The sequence below is a fragment of the Diuraphis noxia genome, unplaced genomic scaffold, assembly GCF_037042655.1.
Source record: "Diuraphis noxia isolate RWA-SAM2 unplaced genomic scaffold, SU_Dnox_SAM2 contig0003, whole genome shotgun sequence".
In the NCBI taxonomy this organism is placed as follows: domain Eukaryota; kingdom Metazoa; phylum Arthropoda; class Insecta; order Hemiptera; family Aphididae; genus Diuraphis; species Diuraphis noxia.
The window spans coordinates 5,350,425-5,366,389 of NW_028301713.1; the positions used below are offsets into that span (position 1 = coordinate 5,350,425).

Genomic DNA, 15,965 nt, shown 5'->3' on the forward strand with positions numbered 1-15,965 from the left:
AAAAATAAAAAGTGTTTAAGTTAAAATTATAATAATTTTGTTTTTCAATTTTTAATTCGTTCACTTGCTCAATTTTTACATTATTACATCACAATGACATAGTTGCCAGCGTGCGAAAGTAACCAAGGCACAAAAATCATGATGTCAAATAAATTTAAACGTTAAAAATAAAATTATAAAAATGTTCACATTACCACATAAGATATAATATACCTACAAATATATATTTTTTTATTTTACATTTTTATACCAGACAATCTATAACTTAATATTATATTATATTAAACAATTAGTGAATGATGTGACGACGTTAGAGAGAGAACAAAATACATGATTCTTGAAAATGTAGAACCCTTCTATTGGAGGAACTTTGAACATAAAGTATATATTTCATAATTTCGTAAAACAGTGGACTCCAGAAGGTCAATAAAAGACAATAAAGGCTGAACTGTACTACATTGGATTACAGTTTTTGTTTATTTTTTATTCTACTATTTCATTCATTTGATGAAATACAGTTTATTGATGCTAGCTACTTTCTTTCTTTCTTTTTTTACCGTCTACTATATATACTTTCATTTACCAGAAACATATCTAAAACGATAAAAATAATAAAATAAAATACTAAATTTCGGGATTTTTCGATAATCCAAAGTTGTATAGTATTTTTTTTTACCCGCTTTGTATCGAAGTTTAAAATGCATTGTTTTGAAATGGTACATTTTCTTTGTAGGTACTCTATATTGAAAACATTAGTTGTGAAATGAAATGAATCACATTGTATTACATAAGTTCTACTGTTCTAGTAAAAACGACAACAATGGTGAAAACAATTATCCTGCTCAGTTATAGTTTATGTTGATTTGAATTTTGAATAACACTTCATAAATAACGATAATCAATTTAATGAGTAAGAGACATTTTAAAGCTACCTAATTGACAATAGCCTGAACAAATTTTTAACTCAAATTTTTACAAATTATAGACAAGCAAATGTTAAATTATTATATAAACCGGAATTTATTTTGGTTTATAAATCTCTTTATTTCATTTAACTATTGGGCTTTTATTTTATAGATTATTTTAAGAGTATTTATTATTCTCAAATGTTAATAGTACTAACAATCTATTTGATGTCATCTTTATCGAAAAGCAATTTTTTTTTTTATTGAACATATTTGACATCAGCAGCAAAGGCGTTAGGGCAAAATCATTAGTCACACTTAGTATACACAAGTTTGTTTTTAGATTTTATAATACAGATTTATTTTAATCTAAATTTATTGATAACATCATTAATAATAATTTAACTTACATAAGTTTTAGTATATTATATGAGCTATTATTTATAACCAGTGCTATTTTTCTGTTTCCTCTTTATGAGAAAACTATATTTTATTCATAAACAAGTGGTTTAATTTGTTTTATGAATGTTTGTAAGAGGAAAAAATGTATGAGTATAAAATATGTTTTCAGTAGAAGGTACCTCTATACGACTATACCCATATAATATTTCATTTGCAAGTGCTATACCACACAAATTATATTCAAAAGTAAACCTTAAAAAGAGTTTAATATACCTGCAGGTTATTAATTTTTTTTAAAAGATAACCTATCTCAATCAAAGAAATCATTCATATTGAATTTCTATTGGTTCATTAGACCATTAAAAATTTACTTATAATAATCGTTAACCGTTATAATTTAAAAGCCCGAACGATGTTGTTAACTCTAAAAAGTATTTCTCTATTTTAAGACCTTGTTTGAACATCTGTCTAAACTAAATTTAACACTTTTAAATTCGTTTGAATTTAATAGCCTGTTCCTATTAAAATACAAATTAAAATTATTATAACTATGTATAAATTATGTGACGATATCGATATAATTTTTAATTAAAAAAATATTTATTGTGTTTTACATTAAAAAACAAATACTATTCAAATCATACAACTTATTATTGTTCCTAATTTTTGAGCCTAAATAATATATATACATTATACATGACTTATTATATAATAAACATGCAGTACTAACATACTTAATATTTTAAATAAGTTTTTTTTTTATGTTTATTAATAGGTATAACATATTTTTTTACAATCCAAGCTTTCAAACTTTAAAATTAAAATATAAACTAAACTCAAGATAATTTTTAAGACATTTTTCCATTAATTGTAACTGATATAATTTATTAATTATTATTGGTAGTTATTACCAAAAACTGATATCTAGTTTTTTAACAAATATTAGCCCCACTATGTTATATATTTTAATATTTATCATACTAACTACTAAGATAGGTAATAAATATCATAAGCTATCGTATGCAGGTATATTTAAATAATCTACATATAACTTTAATATGTTATAACACGTGACGAATTCAAACGAAATTTCTACAATTTTCTTTGTATCGCCTCTAAATTGTGATAGGATGAGAATACTAAATGATTCCACGAAAATTAAAAATATTATAAAAATATTTTAGAATTAATTTGTATCATTTCAACAAAATTACTGCATTCATTATAATTTTTTTTTATTATTGGTACAGTATGAGTAGTTGTACAGTATGTGGTCAGCATTTTGGAGGGTTAAAAACTCATAATTTTTTTTAACAAACTGAAAGTTTAAAAAAATAATAATACAGAAAGAACCGAAATCATATTTATATGCCATACCTAAAATTTCAAACATATCGATTCTTTATTTGTCTACCTAACTATAAGTACTTAAAATGTTCAACATATATATATTTTATACCAGACTACTTTATTTCATCTCTGATTGAGCAATTTATAGACATTTGAACGTTTTGAATTTTTTGAATTTTTTACGATAGATATTGACTATACTTGCTTCTAAGTCAAAATGTATTTATTTATTCCTTATAATTTGTTATTTCAACCTAACCTTGAAAATATGTTTGCATAATTTTTTCTTCGTAAGATTTAAATTTTAAAATTAGATAAAATTAGTGAAAATAACCATTTTTGTTAATTTGTTGTATGTAATTCATAAACTATATATCGTTAATATTTAAAATATTTTATTTAAACACATGAAATGATCAAAATCTTTAGGTTAATCATATCTTTCACTGCCCTATTTACACTGTTCTTCGTACTACGTCGATATTGACTTACAATAGCTAACGACGACTTTGTAATATAATACTGGATTTTTTTTTTGTAAAAATTAGTTTAACTTCACATGCATTAGTAATAGAAAAATTAATGACTAATAACAATACTTAAAAAAACATTAAATAATCAATTATCAATTATTCTTAGAAATATAGGCTCCGCTCGGAATATTTTTCGTAACTTCGTTATTTACCATAGTTGAATTCAAATTGACCACATCCACAACAGTGACGAGACTTAAGTTTCACTCGAATGGTACTATATGGCCGAGCGAGTATCCCGGTTTTTTATAATTGAATTGCAGTGAAATATTTTGGTATTTGAGGAGCTTGTTAAGTGGGCTAACCTAAACTTTCGTCATTAAGGCTATAAGCTATAGCTTTATAGGATCACGTTGTACGATCGATGTTTTTTCGGGAGAGAAAGAGAGAGATTGAATTAATCAAATCTTCTGTAAATGGAAACAAGAGTGGAAAAGTACTAATTGTAAAGGCATGTTGAAACAATTTAAAAGGTAAAATTTTGTCGCTAAATAAATTTACGTTAATATTGTTTGAAATTAACAAATCATTCAACATACAACGTTTCGTTACTAAGAAACACCGCTCATAGTTTTTATTATTTCCTTATGGTCTGCATATCCTTAATTAGTCATAAGACAATTCATAAATAACATGATATAATCATAAAACAACACCCAACATTTAATAAGTTGATTTATCCATTTCGTTTTAAAACAATTCGTTTTTTTTTATAACCTATTTGAGAAATAAATTACTTAAAAAAACTTTATATATTTATTATTTTATTTTCAAAATATTTTTCTATCAATATTAACAAAATATATGCATGTTAGGTATATTTTTACCCTATAATATTTACTATGTATAATAGTATGTAACTACAATATACATTTCATTAGATGAAACAAATATAAATATTTTATTGATACGATATTTTTCAAATCTTGTTACTGTTTATTCCATACAGAACAATTTTTTATGTATAAAAATATTTAAATTTTTAAATTAATGCAACGAAGACGTACAATGACTATGACAATATAAGTATAATATCTAATACCTAACTCAATATTTTATTACCTCGAAGTTTAGGTTTATAAAAATAAAATAAATACAAATTGAGGTATTATTCGCGTATAATCTTCACTTTGTTGTCGACCTTATGGTGTTTCTTTTATCCATCCATCACAATTAAAATATAAAACTAGCTATAATAACAAACACCGTGTATTATCACATATTTAATTAACTATAGAAAAATATAATTGATAAATTATAACCTTCAAAATAAATGGTAAAAAATAAGTAACTTAATCATGGTCATATTATATACGTGATACAAACCTAATAACCTACAACATGGCTATTTTTACGTTCAAAACAATACATTAAACTCAATATTTTCTAAAATTATAATGGAATTACCTCTTATAAAATGCATAAATAAAAAATTATTACTATCCAGGTCAACTTCATAGGCTTTTTAGTCTATTTTAATTTCAAACCGAACTACGAGTATGGGTATTTTAAAAAGTACATAATATGTACTTTTTTGAACGTAAAAATTTGCCACGTTGTACGTTTATATGACGAAGACAACACATGCGTATGTAGTATCCTCTTAAAAATGAATGTATTTTTCAAACAGAATCGTGAAAATGATAGGCACTACAAATTTTGATTTTTTGAATGATATATACAAAAAAGTAGTCCCACTAGAACTTTAAACATCAAACATTGAACCTCTACCCTTAGTTTCATTCCAACTGTTAGATTATGCGACAAAATTCAAATTTAAGACAAGTGATCCACATTTCTAAACTGTATGGAAGGAAGTATATTATATTAGTATACGTTTACGAAAATTCCAGTATTCGTGTTAGGGATGCGTGTTTTACATTTTCCCGCTGACATAGGTTTTCAAACTTTATAGTAGTCACTTGGGCAAAATAGTATGTTTACCAAATCTTACGCGATTAAGCTTATATAGTGCCTAGTTTATATCGAATAAGAAGGTAAAAAAAACCTTTTAAAATAAACTTTAAATTAACAATTAAATGATAATAATGTAAAGTAATATCTACATTCCAACAGTACCTACATTTATACTTGTATGTTTAAAATTTTCAAAAATATTTATTCTAATTAATCAATTTTCCTAACTATAAATATTTTTGGTATTGTATCTGTATTCTGTAGTTGTGCAGCGTTCCAAGTATGTTGTTGTTAAAGCTGAAAACACAATTTTTATACGCGATATAGTTATTCTTCAAAAAAATAATTTATTTTCAATATCTACCTATTGTAGCATAAATTGTAATAAATAAATCTTAAAAATGTGCAGTATTGAGGTCACCTTTAACTGTTTGATAAAGATGTGGCTAAAAAAATTGCTACACATAATTTTCGCACCTTATATGTTATATGTTATAATATATTTTTCATAAAACAACTAAATTAAGCCTATCTTGTAAAATCAATATATTTTACCACAGTAAATTTAACTAATTTTATTTATATTTCGAAACATTAAATTACTACTATACAAATTCCTTCTCCAACATTGTTACCTAACAGCACACATTTATAGTACATACATCAACGCCACTTGGGAATCCTCAAAAAAAGTTCTTTTAGCAGGAAAACATCCGAATACGCTAAAGTTTTTTATTTGATTTCATCGAATTAATAACAAAGTTTATCCAAGGTGCCTAATAAAACTTTTTTCCCGATGTTAAATGGAATTAGAAAAATCAGTAACTATTTGCTATTAAAAATTAACTAATAGAAAATAAGAAATGACAATAACGTATTATATACTCTTATATGTATTTTTGTTATTATTTTACGCCGAATTTAGGTCCTATCCAACATTAATTAATGTTCGGATCGGCGACATGACAATAAAAAAACACCACTCTAATTTCAAGGAGATATTATTTATGTGCTTCAGTTTGTATAAAATCAACAAACTGGCGTGTTTTGTTATTAAAATCATAATACGCATCCAATAAAATATAATTTTTACTCACCTGCAGTGTGGATTGTCGTCCCACGTGATAAAAACATTTTTAACGAAAATACATTTTAGTTCGTACAAAACTTTGTGGACTTATCTCGCGTCTTGAAAAATACTCAAGTATCATAATAATGCATATATAGGTGTATGAGCGGTACACGTTTAAAATGAAAAATGAGAAAAATCAAATACGCACGTGTGTAAAATGGAGAATCGATGTTGACAGAGAAAATAAGTAATAATAATTCTGCACTCTCGTGGTATTTTATTTTTTCATATAATATAATGTAATGCATACCATTTGAATACGAGTGTCATATTTATTCAAACACCTTATAACAATAGTGGAAATCTTCGGCGGTGGGTACTGTTATTGTTATTTTTTTCGAAAACAGTAAAATTTGCAAACAACGCGTTTGATAAAAAAAAATACACGCGTTTATATAGCCCTACTTTTTTCCACGTGTATCTGCTGCGCGATCATGTCGATAGCATATAGTCAGATAAAAATCATTAGTGCTTTGATAGTAAAAATGAAATACCGAAATTTTTATTTTCAAAGAGAGGCATTCAGTAGATAGCGTATAGATACAATCAAAGGGAGTATGACATTGTTAACACACTATCAGTATAAGGTTTATATTTTCATAGCTATATTATAAAATGTATGAGTGTCTTACTGTCTTGTTTTTATTAGATTATAATTTTTATTATCACCTTAGTTTCATTTTAATTTATACATACCTAGTAATAGGATATAAGAAACAAGTCTGTTTTATACGTATTTTCACATACTCAAAAATCGTCCCAACCCCCTTATAAAGGATTTCTCCATCCTAATACTATCAGAGATCCCTCAACACAGGTTAAAAATAAAATGGTGCCATGACCTACTATAAATACATATAACTTGTATCCCTAATTTAGGTTTCAAAATTAAATACAAATAATGCAAAAATAAATCAAGATAAGTGTCGCTAATAGATAATTGCTTGGTCAGCCACTTCATGTCAACTTTCGCCCCTTGCATATAAGCGTATTTAGCTTCCATTGTATAGATTATTTATCTTGAATAAAAACAAAAAATAACAATAAATATATAATAATATAATATTAATTTGCCTACGTCATTTTAAATGTAAGTATTTTTATGACACCTCTCTTAAAAAAATCCTATATACGCCACTTGAATCATTGTATGTTAGAATTGTTAGATTGACTTTAACGTGTGTATATATTCTCTTTACAATTCTTATACATATGATGTACGTTTATAAAGGTAAAACATAACCTACTGTATAGGTTTAATCGTATGATGATTTGCTCAATAAATATTGATTTTGATTTTAACATTGATTTCTATGTCTTATAAAATGTCTTGGAGTTACCATAGCGTATTCGTGCCACTCATAGCAGTAATATATATAATATACCATACTATACGTACAGACAAAATCAATAGTATTCGTTTAACGCGAATATAAATTAATTACAATTGACTAATATACGTTGATATAATTAACTGTTTGAACAACTTAAAACGAATTATTTGTTTCGCAGGACTACGAGGTTGACCTGTATTTGCGACAAAAGTGGCAGGATGCGAGATTGCAACATAAAGACATAACGGAATCGCTGGACCTAAATGATCCAAATTTAGTCAAAGCCATCTGGAAACCTGAAGTTTACTTCCCAAATGCAAAACACGCAGAATTCCAATTCGTTACTGTGCCCAACGTGTTAATACGTATCAAACCTGATGGAGATATACTTTATATGCTCAGGTATTTTTTATATTTTTTAATTTATTAGAACATTAAGTGTTTTAAATAATTTTATACATTTGTGCACAAGTTTTATCAGTATATAAAAATCAATTAAAAATATAACGAAAACATTTCAGGATAAAATATATAGGTATTTATGATTTCGAGATACTGTAATAAAATTAAAATGTAATCAAAAAATAATTAACCTAAACGATTCTTTTGAATTGGTTTGTTTATTTGCTTTGGTCGTTTGACTATATGTTAAAAAATATTATTATGCACATAACAAATTATAAATTAAACTATTTTATTTTATTTTAAAATTTAATAAAAGAGGAACTTAAAATCGTAATAATATTTCAAAAAAAAAAAAAAAATAATAATAGCGAAACATTGGGTGATAGAAATTCTTTAATACCTGCAATTTCAATTAAATTGTTTTTCAACAAAAATTAAAAAAATATTGTTTTGTGTGAAAAAAATAATAAATTTCCTATATCTTAATATCACCTAAACTGTTTTAGTTATAATTTATCACCATGTAAAATATTATTAGAATCTATTTTTTTAACCTTAAAAGATTTTTTTTTTTTTAATTATTGAAAACTATGTTAGCATTTAACGAAATGGTGATGTTTTTAAATACAATTTTTCCAATATACTGTAAAATTTATATTTCAGACACTTAAATTACTGTCACGTGCAAATGTTTTGATGATAAAACAAAATGAATCCCGTAAATAGTATGAAATTAGGTCACGTACAAAAAGGGATATCTAAGTTAAAATATATGAACTCCATACAAATAAAGAAAATCGAAACTTTTAAAGATTAAATTTAGTAAAATAAGCACATTTTTAGCCCTATGCATTATTAATGTTTACATTTTAATGAACCATTGAATAATAATTTGTTCATCTTGAGCTACATCATTATTTTTAATTTTTAATGATAAAAATAATAAAGACTAATGTCGCAAAGTCATCTTGCAAAAGTATCATTGTAGTATTAGTATAATAATATATTTCTTGGAGAAGAAATATGAACAAAAAGTGTGTAATGTCAAATACAAATAGGTTAATTGTATAATTATAAAACTATCTAAATACATAAATCACGTAATGCATATTATGTCGTCTTTCATCGAATTCAGATGTCGATCTGATAATTTTCAAATTTTGCTCACATATATAAATATATAATATTGCTACAGAAATACTGAATAGAATATTATTATTATTATATTATAATAAAATAGAAAACCATGTTGTAGTATTTTATATCATAGGCACTCTTCGTGTTATAATAATAATAATAATAATAATAATAATAATAATAATAATGTTTATTCAAATAATTAAATAATTGAACAAAACGGGCCTGGGCCCAGTGGTAAATAGTATAGTTGGAATTACACTACGACTAGAAATAATAGTTTTATATAAATGATAATGAAATAACAATAAAGGGGAAACAAATACTCGTAAAAATTAATAAATATCTAGATAAAGTACAAACAATAATAATAGAATAGCATTACAAAACAGTTTAACATAATAACAACCTTAATAATCATACATAGTTAAAGTTTTTAGTTATGCATCTGTATGGTAATGGTTAGGTTTAATATAATAAATGTCATGGTTAAAAGTATCTTTAGTTTTTTTTCCCTCACGCTCGTCCTCGGTGATTTCACAAACGTGAAAAATAACTGATAAATATCACTGGCTGTGGCACGATGGTAAAAAATAAATTTATTTTGAAGTTTTGTTTTCGTGATCCGATGATGTTTATTAATACAACGGCGGCCAAGGTTCAATAATATTTTGTGTAACAAACAATATGCATTATCTGCGGGTAGGTACTCAAAATCGTAATACTTTCACGGTATATAGACTATCATGGCGGACTTGGTCCATCGTGATATTAGTGTATGATAATACCCCGTACCCTATCCACGTCGTGTGTATTGTTTGGACAAGTGCTTTTCCTTTCTCGAAATCCCATATTTTAGTAACAATACATTCCATTAAAACAGTTAAATTCCTCTCTGCTTTCCCGAGAATACGTTTTTCATTCGTTTCAGGTAAATAAATATCACAACCGTGCTCAGTATTCGAGTAGTAAAGGAAAATCATAATAATGTCTACATCAACCTTTATGGTTATTTCTATATATTATTATTATTATGCTGTGTTAAACATGTAATATGTTCTAAGTGGCAAATTTATACCGTTTATTATTATTGTTTTATAATGTAAGAACTTCGTTATTTTTCGAATATACTTTAAGAATCTTAAAAACAATAATTGATAAAATGGAATGGATTCAATTCTTCGGTATTAAACAAAACACCATTGAACTCTGTTGTTTATTAAGAACGATTCAAAGGCAGACAATATATAGTAAAATACGCGTTTTAAGTAAAAACTAAATTGCAACTACGGCATAGCTACGAATATGTATGTATATGTATATTGAATTAAAATGAAAACATTTTACCAAAGACAATATTTATTTGTTTACAACCGAACTATGTTTTGGGTTTATGTGTATTTATATTTATATATTTCTATCACAATATGATCTTGTAGTAAAAATTAACGAACATTTACAATTTTGGATATTAAAATAATATACGTATATAGGTAACCTAACCTAAGTTTCATACTACATTTATAAATCATTTTTCATTTCAAATCTAACAACTATTACATTTTTCTAAAAGTATGCGTCTATCTATTTTAACCGTTTAATATGTAGACATGTAGTTATTATACCACAAACCCAAATAAATATCAATATGATAAAATAGTAACATCACATCACAAATTCATAAATAATAAAATATGTTCTAGAAATAAATGATCGTGTGATCCTATGCTCAATTATAATTACTATATATTATTCTACTTTTTGAATTATAAAAATAAAAATATTCATATTGTTGCGCTATTTTGGGACAATTTTAATATTGTTTAAACTATTGAAATATAATTATAATATATAATACATAAACCACTTAAAAACAATCAGACACGAAACCTGTACATTGACGTATATTAAAATTACATTCACAAGAATCGAATTTCCAAATTTCTAAATAAATTTAATAGGATTGTATGTTTACACTTGTTATGATAATGTACTGCTGTACGACAGAAACCCAAAATATTGAGGGACAAATTTCAAATCAACTTTAATTTGTCCTCAGAAACTTTCCAAGATTAACCAAAATATGTTCAGGTCGCACGATTTCCTGCTTTTTAATTAGACTATTTACTTCAAGGTCTGACGCTCCAATACATTTATTACCTGCAACGCACTACATGCACACAAACTTGGCCTGAAACAAGTATAATGAATTTCTAAATTCAAGTGAATGGCAAATACATATAGAGTGATTCAACAAGCATATACAACCCCCCCCCCTCCGCCTATTTTTTTTTAGATTTATTCAAATTCTGATTTTTGAATTTTCAAGTATACTTAAGTATATATTTTCAGATACTTATTAAAATATTATGTAATTTTAACTATTTGTACACTTTTCAAGGTGCTAACTATGGTGATAAAACTTGTTTTGTAAATATCATAAATTGGATGATTTTTTTGAAAATATTGATATGTCAGAACAGAACCAAAATTCTAATAAGTTGTTAGTATATCAGTATACGTTATTAAAATGTATGCATTAAGAATAATAGTCCTTAAAAACGGTTTGAAAAAATATTAAATGTACTTAATATTAATTTATCTGCCGCCTACTCAACTCATTATAGTACAAAATACAAAATGTTGATATTTAGATTAATATTAATTACAGTAATTTTTAATTCATAAAAGCTCCAATTATCATGGAACTATAATCCTTAGTAAATCAAGTTGTTCGCATTAAAAAAAATTTCCACTATTACAGAACACTAATTAAATGCTATAAAAAATCTAAGTACTTGGAAATTAGGTAATTAAGTAAACTTAAGAATTTCAAAAATCAAAATTTGAATAAATAAATTATTAAATGAAAAAGGGGATGAGCGTGCTTGGTGAATCTCCTCGTATATACACTTTAGTCAAATCTAATTAGCTTGACTTTAAAATGTCCATTTATTTTATAGCAACTAAAATTGTTTGTTACTTTCATAATAACTTTTGTAACTAAATAGTTGACATATTCTGAAAATTGAATTAAATACTTTTTAATATGAGCCACAAAGTAAAATTAGTAAAAGGCGTACACATAAGCATGTATTATGTACAATATTATATACATTATTACCATGTAAATTGCATTCCAGCATAGAAATATTAAATTATGTGCGAAGGTCATTAAAATGCCTCTTACTCAATGTTTTCTGCATTCAAAATTTCAAACGTTATTCGAGCCACACATTGTATTTCACTCTGTAGGCACGTATAGCTATATCCTAAAGACAATTTCAAACCAGCAAACGAACAAGAAATTAAAAAAATAATATAGAAACGTTTAAACTTTACACAAGCATATTGTTTTCTAAATTAGACAAACTCATGAATACGGATAGTGATCCAGTACCTTACATTGGTAAAACACTCATTATTCCAGAAAAAAAAAAGTTTTTGAAATATTTCTTTTACATAATTGTATAGTCTAACATTTAAGTTGTTACAAAACAAAATTTTTTGGAAAATTTATATTTTTAGAATTCTTCATCGTTATAATTTTGAAGCTGTTCACTCATTTAAAGGACATAATTTTTATTTTTCTATGAATATTATTAATCTGAGTTTTTCGATTTATAAAAATCCTTACATTTTTTTAGAAAAATGTTATTTTGAAAATACGTTAAAAAAAATATTTTCCATGACGTGAATAATTTTTAAAATAAAGAGTGTTTTACATTAATATTGAATCACCCGGTATAGTCTTTACCAAAACTGCTTACTATGTTTATTTAGACACAAATAATAGTAATTTTCAGATCCATGATTTGACAAATATTGCAATATAAAAATCTAAAATCTATATTCATCAATGGAAAAAATAAGATCATTAATCATTCATTTATATTTAAACTTACTTTATGATAGTGAAACACGCTGCTAAATTCGAGTTTTAATACAGAAAATACTAAAATGCCGGTTTTCTTGAAAAAAATATCCAATTTGTAATCTATCAACAAACCTGTCTAAATATTAGATGTCCTAAGGTTATTCGCACCACACGAAAAATATCACACTGTCCAAAAAAAAAAAAAAAAACCCAAGAAAAATGAACTTGACCAGTGTCTACCCTTCAAGTGCTATATATAGCAAAAATATATTCCTGAATTTATAATAATAAAGTAAAACGTATAAATGTCAATATAAAAATAATTTTGCTTTTCGAAACTAAATCAAAAAATAATGATAACCACAATGATAATATCAACCTGCAGCTGTACATAATATTTAACACACATATAAATGCTATAAATAAATCAATTTTATGATAAAATCTCACAATAACGCGTGTAGAATAAACATATTTTTCTGGTGCATCCTGTGCCGTGCATCCGGTTTGTTAAAATTAAATTTAGTTCCGGTAAAATAACACCACAGGCAGTTTACAAAAACACAATATCAAATGTATAGGGTATTTAGTAAATTATTGTCTATATCGTCTAATTTTAGTTAACGAACTTTTAAAATACGAGGTTTATAAATTTAGAAAGTAAATCAGCCGCTGTGGCCGGATTTCAAGTTTTTATTTCTATGGTTTACGGTTTAACAGTTACATGTAAAGAAATATATCGGTTTGGGTAGATGGTATTTTTTTTTTTTTAGAATTTTAGAATTTAAATTGTTTTAGGGCTTTGGTCATCAATAAAATGCCATATCGTTTCTGTACAGATTTTATAAAAATATCTTAAGACTCTCGGTGCCTACGTTTTGTCTACAAAAATAGTGATCCTGTTTTGTAGAATTGACCTGCATATTTGATCTTTTTTTTTATTATTATTATTATATTATTAGTTGTAGGTATTATAATCTGCATACCACGTTCAACTTCGTTTTCAAGTATTTTAATTTCAAAGTTTATAGTATATACATTAAAAATAATACAATTTTAAGCTTTTTGTTTACAAATTATTTAACAAACCATAATTTTAAATAAAATACAAAACCAGAGTTAATTGTGGCGTGTAGGAAATCTTATATTATTTCGGATAAAAAAAAATAGTTATCCAACAATTCCACAAGGCCTGAGAATCATTCCTGTGAAGTAATCTTTTTAGATATAATGCATCGTATCACCCCCCTGCCCCAGCACAACAAATAAGTATCTAGATAATACTAGATTAGTGAAAAATTATTATAATCAAAGTAGCAACTAAAATATTAAATATAATTTTCAAATTCTATAGAATTTCTGAAAATTTGAAAAACCAGCACTGAGTCCCTTAATGTGGTATTTCCTTGTATAGTAGGGATACATTTTTTATCTTTAAGCACTTACTTTTATCTAAAAAATAATTTGTTAATAACAAGAAATAATACATCATCCAGTAACCCGTTATTGTTATAAAATAATGTTTTGGGCACAAATGATTTTGATATGTAACTCAATTTAATTTTCAAATGAATTAACTTGGATTAAACCTATAAATATAATTGTCTGTTATGAGTAGTTTATTGTTACCAAACTTGTATTCGAGTTTATTTCTAATTTTTGATTATTATGGGTTATACGTTCCATTATGATCAAGAGCCCCGATATAGATCGCTTCTTGTTTTACTTTGCGCATGCAGTTGTTATGATATAATTGTCGAAAATCATAATTCGTAGGTTTTCGGCATAAACTGTAATATCATACGATCGTCAGTGATGGGGTGATGACCCCATTGGGGTTGTGTACCACGAAAATAAAATGAGTGAAAACAACATCAATGATGCGAAAAACACGAGGTAAATAATAATAATAATAAAAAAAAAAACAATCTGTACAATATGGGACGTGTCACATAATAGCAGTGTTCGGGCGTTAATAAATAATAAAAAATAATAGTTATAATAAAATTCAACGACTGTCCGGCGCTCATAAAAAAAAAAAAAAAAATTATAGGTACACAAATATAGGTAACAATATTATTTTAGTTTTTATCGCGTTAATACCGCGTTACAACAATATTATCTATATAGGCATCGTTTTCCGAATCGTTAAAACAGATTTTAAAATTCCGCCGTATACCGTCGTCCTACGCAACACTATACTGCCTACACGTAGTATCCGGGTTTCGTATCCCCTATCATCCTTGTATTATAATTTTTTTCTGTTTTTTGCGTTTGTTGAGGGTTAAAATGCAGATGAACCCTTCCCGTTGGTTTGTGATGGCCAGATTTATATTGCTGTATGCATTCCCATAACCCGTAGAAAATGTTCACCATCAGGGGACATGCGTGCAAGTCCCACGAGAGCACAGCACTGACAACAATAATATTTAGAATTTTGTTTTATCGTCGGACGGTTTTCTTTTTCACGCCCGAACGACGACGTTGAGAAATGACAGCGTGCCATTTTCATCTTTAAGTTAGCCACCTAAACATTCAAATTTACTATATTAATATTCTCAATCATATTAAATCGTAAGTCCTACCCCTCGCCCCATGGGTCCTAAAAAATAACTTTGAAGCCAGTGAAAATTATGCGCCAACGGTGCTAATTTTACGCGCTCAATTGGGCGGGGGAGGGGGTTAAGATTCCCTGCAACTGAGACATATTTTACGAGTACCACGTCGGACATCAATCAAACTATACTCGACGAGCAGCACACTCGCTTTGGGTCATAACACTATAATATTATTCCCAATAAAGTTTGCTTTTCGAGTTTTCTATATCCTCGTCAAAACGTTACATTTTATTTATAACAACCCGAACTAACGATGAAAATATATAGTCTCATCCGTTTGCGGTTTTTGTCGGACGTACTTACGATACAACATATCCTAGTGTTACACATAGGTGCAAATAGGGGGGATGAGGTT

At 26.5% G+C, this 15,965-nt stretch overlaps 1 protein-coding gene across 1 annotated transcript in view; it reads left to right on the forward strand.

Annotated features, from left to right (window-relative positions):
- LOC107170287 (glycine receptor subunit alpha-2-like) overlaps positions 1–15,965 on the forward strand; it is a 244,227-nt gene that overhangs the window by 191,314 nt on the left and 36,948 nt on the right. The window contains exon 4 of the mRNA XM_089223061.1: positions 7,752–7,975. Within this exon, the coding sequence (XP_089079187.1) occupies positions 7,752–7,975 (224 nt within the window). The remainder of the gene's footprint in view (positions 1–7,751; positions 7,976–15,965) is intronic.